The 8,187-nt window shown below is 51.3% G+C and overlaps 1 protein-coding gene across 1 annotated transcript in view; it reads right to left on the minus strand.

Annotated features, from left to right (window-relative positions):
• Nucleotides 1-8,187, minus strand: part of Hddc2 (HD domain containing 2) — a 12,129-nt gene that overhangs the window by 2,094 nt on the left and 1,848 nt on the right. The window contains exons 2-3 of the mRNA XM_023714260.1: nt 5,598-5,666; nt 1,205-1,343 (exon numbers count right to left, since the gene is read on the minus strand). Of these exons, the coding sequence (XP_023570028.1) occupies nt 1,205-1,343; nt 5,598-5,666 (208 nt within the window). The remainder of the gene's footprint in view (nt 1-1,204; nt 1,344-5,597; nt 5,667-8,187) is intronic.

The raw sequence follows: 8,187 nt of genomic DNA on the forward strand, positions 1-8,187 counted from the left end.
GGTCAGTGGGCCCCAGGCTGAACACCTCCTAAACAGGTCCTCGTCCAAGCTGTCATTGCGGGGGCTTAGCTGCAGGACTGGAAGCTGTGTAGGGAGAGGTCCGAGAGTGTCAGCAGGACACGGGGCAGTGCTAGGTCAAGTGCAAAACGAACAAGGGCGGAGGCTGATGGCAAGGGTTAGGAAAGGAGGCTGGGGACGGCGGCCCTAGACGGTGTGGTCTGGAGGCCACACAAGTACAAATTGTGTGCTTGTGAAAAAGAAAACCACACATCTGTAAAAGGACAGCAGTTGAGTGCAAGTGTTTGCGGGCATGTACCAAGATTTATGTTCCACCCAGTACCAAAAAGAACATACATGCAGAGGCGAGGGCACCCATGTCTACCGTGGAGGCCACTGGGACAAGAGGGTGCAGAGCTGTTGGCACGTGCGAGCCCCAGGCTGAAACATGGGACCCCATCCAGAGCAAGGGCGGGGAAAACACGGACTCCCATGACGAGGCCAACCCGCACTCTGAGCTCGGCCAGTCTCCTCCCTGCCCTTCAGCTGGGCTCCAAGGAAGCCGCCAACCGCACCCTCGAGAGGGCACCAGGGCAGAGCTCCCGGGGAAGGAGGACTGATATTCCAAGGGGCAGAAGAGCAGCTGCACGCTACAGTGTGTCCCAGCTTGCTCCAGAACCTGTCAGGGTTCACAAGACAGCTACCACTTCCTACAGGAACTGCTCGGAGCACATCACCTGCACCAACTCACTGTAACCTCAGACAACCCCGTGAAGCAGATCCTGTTACTACCTGCATCTAGAGATAAGAAAGCTAAGGCCCAGGGAGGGCAGCAACCTACTGGAAGCCGCACAGCTGACCTGGGGCTTACTTAGAATTCCAACGGGAGCAGTCTGACTTCAGGGCTCTGTGATGAAGCACCAGGACGACAAAGGTGACTTGAGCTCTGAGGGTTTTCCCGTTTTAACCTCCTAACTCTGTCTCCTTAGTTGACCTTACCACAATACAGAACTCAGATTACAAAGCCCTTTCACGTGTACTATCTCTCGTGAATCTCAACAGCACCCTGGGACTTAGGACATTTGGATTGCACCACCCCAGTTTTCAGAGAGGACATGGGCTCTGAAGGGCCAAGAATGCCAGGGATACAGCCAGCAGAGATGAGGCAGAGGAGAATGCAGTGAGGGCAGACACCAGCCAAGGGCACCTGCGGTGGAGTCGAAGAAGTCCTGCAGCCTCCCCGGCCGGCACTCCAGGTCTTCGTACTCGGACGCCTGCAGGATCATCTCACACTGGTCCAACTGCTTCACGAACTTGGCTTCTGCACTGGACTGGGTCTCGTACTCCTAAGAAGGGACAGAAGAGGGGGTGGTTAGGCTGCAGCATCCGCGGCACTCTGTACTCACAGTCAGGTTCGTAATTGCAGCCCCGTGTATTCAGGTAACGAGGCTGCCAAGTCTCTTGGCAGGGTGATGTGACACACAAGCCCGAGAGGTTCCTTGGGCTTCACCAAATGCCTCATTCGATGAAGGCAGCCCGCTGGGTTTCATAGAGCTGAATGTTACACAGAGGAATCTTCTAACTACTGAAGCCCAAGGTATTTTGTTTCATTCCAATGTCATTTAAAAGCAAGTTTACATAAGTTTCCTGACATTCATCGCTAACAAAAGGAAAAGGAACACGGACTAGTCAAAGCCACAAACAGCCCTTTTCTATTGACAGTTCAAAATGAGAAAAATATTTCAAGGCCAATAAGAGGCAACGCATTTATTGCAATCCTGATGAATTTACATAATTTCTTTTAAAAGAAGTGTACACAGTTGGTTTTCCCTTCTGCAGAATGGCAGGTGTCCTGCTCCATCTTACAGTATGGAGATGCCATGGGAGAGCCGTGCTGCACTTCCCAGGAGGAGGAGAGCCCTGGCCATGCAGGGAGCAGAGGGCTGCAGCACACGGGCCGGAACGGCCAGGCGGGCGAGCAGAGCGCCTTCAGAGGCGCCTCAAAGGAGCCCACCGCAGGGTAGATCTCAGCCGTCTGGGAGCAGAGATCAGGTCCGGACTCTGCAGCCTCCAGTGGAGCTGGCAGCCTGCCTAAGCTCACAGCAGTAAGAAGGCTGGGGGACTGCGGGAAGGCAGGACGTGAGAGCCTCTGGCAGGGGCAGGAGGGGGCAAGAACAGGACGCCTCGCTGGGAAGACGGCAGATGCAGGCCACACAGAGAAACACCAGCCACCAGCACAGAGATGTGACAGCAAAATCAAAGCCTTCTGGATACCTCAGAACAAAACCAAGTGCGACAACATCTGCACGGACTCCAAACTCCAGGGCAGAGAGCTGGGTCACCTCCAGCAGGAAGCGCTGGGCCCTCCAGCCCGCACTGGGCGTGAGGAGCTCACCTCAGCAAGGCCCAGCCTTAGGACTCTCCAGCCTGATTTCAGGGCCAGCCTGACCCGGACACCTGCTCCTAGCCCTGCCCTGCCCCAGAGACACCCAGGGGTCAGGGAGCTAGCTGCATTGGAGGAGCTGCCGGACACAAAGTCACAGTCAAGAAGGCAACAACCATGGAGACAATGGGAGAAAAGCCCAGGAGAAAAAAGGGGATGAGAAGCAACAGTCACAAAATCCTTCAAAGGAGTCAGCATGTTTCTCTAATCCTGTGGCTAACAAAAGAACAATAACAGGAGCAAAACCCAAAGAGGGAGCTTGGTGGAATTAAACAATTAAAATTTCAAAAAAAAAAAAAAAAAAAAAAAAATAGTAAGAGGAAGTGCACCTGTGCTCAATTTTCAGCTCAATTTACCCATCCCCAAAGTAAGTGCATTTGAAAGCATCATTGTTCGCTGCCAATAGGCACAGGCCACCAAAACGCAGCACTGAGAAAAGAAAAATGTGTGACATTTCTATGCTGAACTCATTGAGACATCGTGAGGTTAACGCAGGGTGACGCCAAGCTCCTCCTCTACAAGTCCTAGCGGTGCTCACAGGGGAGCCCTGGGCTTCCGGCCACCTGTGAAGTGAGGAGGCAGTTTAAAAAAAAAAAAAAAAAATTAATTCATTTTAATGAGAAAAAAGCAACAAAACAGTTCAAAATAGGTTAGTAGGACAGTTACAACAACTAATATATTACACATTGTCTTCATAGTAGGTATTCAGAGAACAAGATGTAGAATACCTTGTCTAAACAGTATTAGTACGAACCTTTCTTCTCACTGAACTAAGAGAAAGTAGCTGTATATCTATCCTTACTATTTTGTATATATATATACAAAATAGTAAGGATAGACGTAGGAAAACTACAGAAAAGTCCAGGGAAAATGGAGCTGGAGAGCCAGCTTGTTTACGGAGATCCCAGGTGGCGAAGACGGGATGCATGTCATTCTCAGCAGGCAAAGAAGGATGTGTAAGGAAGGACAAAGCAAGCAGTACTGGAGACAGTCCAACTCCGCCAGCCTTCGTGCTGCCCACCACCAGGATTCCCGAGCAGGGTGCACAACATGCTACAGAACAGGGCGAGCAGAGGCCTCAGTGCTGAACTCAATTTGGAAACGGCACGAACACACAAGGAACTGCGCAATCCTCGGTGCGCACACTACGGTCTTGGAACACCAGTTCCTATTTAAAAATAAAGATTCCACGGGCAGTTGCATGTGCTAGACACTGTGTGCACGTGTGCGTGTGTGGGTGTGGGTGTGTGTGTGTGTGTGTGCATGGTGGCTAGTCTTACACATTTGGGCTCAAAGGGATATTTCTTCAAATGCAAATGATGCTTTCAGGAAAAAAAAACACATTTTCTCTTGGCTTACTGAAACGTGATCTCACACTTCCATAGTGAAGGACAAATTATAATCAAGCGTGTTATGCAGATAGCTTTGCAGTGAAGAGTGTGGGTGCCAACACCACCACAAATACTACTCAGTGGGCATTTGCTATGGAGCTGGTGTCATTCCACATCCCGTGCACACAGAATGACCATATTTTCCTAAACCAAAATCAAGATATAAGGGCTGCAAACAAAGCAAAGTAGCTTTTACAGACTAGAGCCAGAGATAAATTTACTGTGTGCCACATATATTACTTTAATTCCCATAGCTGCAAAATGTATTATTTCTGCCTCTTTACTGATGAATTCAGGCACTGAAAACTCTAGCTGCCCAGGGCCCCACAGCTACTAAGCGAGGCAAGCAGCGTCTGCATGCTAGCAGTCTCGTGCGGAAGCCCAAATGCTAACACTGGGTAGGAACTACGAAACACGCAAGTTATTACAGATTCCGGTGTGGGGTTGAGAAACTTGCAGCCACTCAGATCTTCAAATGTGACCCAAGACAGGATCTTGGCAGCACTCATCAGGTTAGAATATGATGTTTCCAATAGAGAAGCTGGCTGGAGACACACAGAAGTGACACCGTGTGACTAAGGGAAGTGTCAGGAACAACGAGTTCCAAGCCAAGAAAACATCAAAAGCTGTAAGAAGGTGGCAAGGAGGACTTCCAGAGAGAAAGCCTCCTGAATAAGCCTCACCACAGACACATACAGGAGAGGACGCTGCCGTGTCCGGGGGAGGGTTACCAAGTGTTGACGCTCTCTGTTTTAGGCTTGTTCAGATCCAAAGCCTTTCTCAGTAACTGTCAGTGATCTACCAACAAGTTCCTATTTCAAGTCAAGCAGGTTGGGCAGTCAGAGTTGTAGCCAGTGCTGATGGCTATGGAAGTAATTGTGCAGATCCTCCTACTAGTTCACAGTAATTAGAGGCTCTAATTACTGTGAACATTCCTGGGAATGCTTTCAAAAAGCTGCGTCTTCTTCCTGGAGAAGCAGTACACGTTTAGCTTCAAAACTTTAAGGCCTGCTGTTTTTCTTTCTGTGTGAGAGCCACCTAACTCCACTCCCAGCCGTAAAAAGTGCCCCAAAAGCCAGTCAGAAGGACGCACGAGAGACAGGAGACAGCCTTCCCACAGAGGCCCTGTCATGCTGTCACAGGTCCACCGGTGCTCGGCGTCAGCTTTCATTCATGTAGCTACTCACCAACATGCTCAAAGGCCACAACCTCTCATCTTAGACCCTGGTGCCAATTTGTTTTAGAAAAGCACAGTCACCAACACGTTACCAATACCTCCTGCAGGGCTGGGGACAGAACTCGCTGTCACACTGCTTCCTGTGTAAGCGTGGCTGCGCCCACTGCCTGGAGTTGTGGACTTCAGTGAGGGCGGGCACATCGCAAATAGACGTTGCACAACACACACTTCTAGGAGAGAGCTGGCCGAGGGCAAACTCGGTGCTCGCCTCCACCTCCGAGACCCACGCTGGCCATGGGGCAGTGGAAGGGACCCCTGCCAGCTGAGGGGCTGACAAAGCAGGATTCACAGAGGAGCAAGAGGGGCAGGTCACCACCAGGACGCAGGGGTCAGCCGGCACTGCCCTGTCCCAGGCCACAGATGGGTGAGTGGCACAGACAGCAGCAGGAAGCCCAGTGGAGGTGGCACCACCCTGGGCAGGACAAGAGCCCGGAAGTGCGAACACTGGGGGGTGGAGGGCGAGGACAGTGTTTCTAAGAAATCTCAGCAGTAGCACACAGTGAGCGACAGAAGAGCCAGGCGTCCTTACCTCCCACAGTTCATACAGCTCCTTGCTGAGGTCCTCTGGCAGGAGCTGGGTCATCTGTCTCATGGCTTCCTGAAATAACAAACCAGCATCTTCACTGTGCCCTCTGCCTCCTCGGCTGCTACCAGGCAATGGACGTGTGTCAGTGCCAACATCTTTTGTACAGTGCACTCAGTTTCTAGTGCTGTCATGATTTTACTACAAGGGGCCATTACTGGAAGCTTCGACAGACTCTGGAGGTTCACAGGCCCACAGGCTGTGTGAAGGAGCATACACCTCTCCTCCCGACAGAGGGGAGCACCACTGGCAGGGGGTGACACTGAAGGGCAGCCTGCGCTGCGCTCATTCACACACCCACACCTCGCTGCCATCCTCCCCCCATGCAGCCGCTCTGACATCCTCCAGTGTCACACCCTGAGGACAGCTTCCTCCCTCTCAGCCTATGTCTCTTTCTCTACTGCAGGTCTTTAACCCAGGAGTCAGTCCCTTGAGAAGAACTGGCTCTAAAAACGCCGTAGAGATGTGTGGAGGAGCTGCCCTCACCTGGACGCTCTGAGCTGACACTGTCTCATCCCACGTACAAAGCCATTTCCTCCTACAAACTGTGTGTTTGTGTGTATGGGGGAGGTTATAAAGGAAAGCGGAGTGTTTTATGAGTTTTGCTTCAGTGATTTTTGGACAAATTAAAAGTCCTATGGGGCTGGTGAGATGGCTCAGTGGTCTAAAGCACCTACTTGGAACAAGCTTGGCAAAGCACAGGGACCGAGGTTCAATCCCCCAGCACCACATGCCAGCCAGCCCCGCCCCCACGTGGGCTGAGCTGGCCACACACACACACACACACACAAACACACACACACATAAATAAAAATTTAAAAAAATAAAAAATAAAAAATAAAAATAAAAAAAATAAAAGTCCTAAACTCTGAAAACTAAATCACTTTGGCTTTTGAAGGCCTTATATAAAATAATGAATCAGAGAAAGCAATGAAAACAGATGGATGTTTGTACATGTCTACGTTACTGGAAGGAAAAAAAAGTCTTACAGAAAATACCCATTTCCAAACTATATCACCAGTGTTCACAAACTGCTTTACAAAGGACACTGGGATCCTGTGGGGCTACAGCCTCATGCCATCCTCGGTGGTATGAAATTTAGTGTCTTATACATGCATTCTTTCTCATAGATGTCAGCAAAATGTTTGAGAAAAACCTCATATTTTTACCAATTACAGGTGTCTTTATAAACAGACTGATTTTCTCTGGACCTCCACAAACACGCACTTTCCTTTAGCTTCAGCAAGCCACATGGAGCGCCTGCACGCTCAGGCTCAGCAAAACCTACCCCTGGAGAGGCAGACATCAAACTCTTGCCTGCCTAAGGGACAAGCTGGGGTCTGAAGGGGACGTGCCCAGCATGAGTGGCGAGTGCCATGTGGTCTGACGAGGGGCCTCAGGCGAGGCACTGTCTTCGCGATGCAGCTGCGGCTGAGCTGGCTTTGTGGAAGTCCCTTCCCAGCCGTGGCTTGTTGAGAAGTCTCCTGCTGAGGACCGGGATGGGGAGCCTGCACACCCCCACTCCACCCCCTCACTGTGGCTCACAGCTGAATTCAGGGCGGGAATTGCCCTAGCTGCTTCCTCTGTTAGCGACGTGTACAAAGAATCTGTCTCCATTTCCAAGCTGAGTGAAGCTCTCAGCAAGTGTCCTGTGCAGTTCTGCGGCAAGCACCCAGCAGGCTCCCACTGGCCAGGCTCAGCGGGGTAGAGGCCAAGCGCAGACGTGAGATCCACACCGCACCTGAGCCCAGCTGGCCACGTGTAAGCAGTGGGGCCTGAGCCAGTTACTCTGCCTCTGCCGTATGTGTAGTAACAGTCCCTGCCTGAGGACGGTCGCTGACTGAATCGTAACTGACAGAAGTGCCGTGACATGGCACGCAGAAGCTCTCCATCAGGGTTCCTAGTATCTTCCATCTTCTCCATCCTGCTAGGGTCAACCCCATGGTAATCCCATTGTCCTTTCTCCCCAGTGCCTTGGTCACCCTGACCCTTGCGCGCACACACACACACACACACACACACACACACTCTGCCTTCCCTTTTAATGACTGCTTCCCTTTCAAAAGCAAAAGCCTTCCCACACTGCAAGGTCCAGCCAGGTTCTTCTGAGACGCGTCAGGCAGGCTGTAGCCCACAGTCTGGGGCACCAGTTTAAGGCAATGGTCAAACTACAAGCACTATTTCTGGCTCCTTCCTTCGTCTGCTGTGCCCTTGCTCTTTTCCCCTGCTTTCTACTGCCCCACAAATAAGCAGCCTTCCAGTTCCTCAACTGGGCCTTCTCCCTCCTCACTCCCAGGTTCAGGTTAAATCGCTACCCATCCAGTCTACTCACCTAAAGTGCAGACACTCCCGGGCTCTATGTGCCCCACCTCACTTAACCAACTCTGTGTCCAGCCCACACACTGAACCTTGCCCACAAACACCGTCTTCATAAGGAATTTTACTTCCCAGATGGGAGGAAATAGTCCTGTTCCCAAATCCTGACAGGCAGCACGAAGAGTGATGGGACACAGCGCTCACCAAGCCCTCGGCTTCT

Source organism: Octodon degus, unplaced genomic scaffold (assembly GCF_000260255.1).
Source record: "Octodon degus isolate 3935 unplaced genomic scaffold, OctDeg1.0 scaffold00034, whole genome shotgun sequence".
Taxonomy (NCBI): domain Eukaryota; kingdom Metazoa; phylum Chordata; class Mammalia; order Rodentia; family Octodontidae; genus Octodon; species Octodon degus.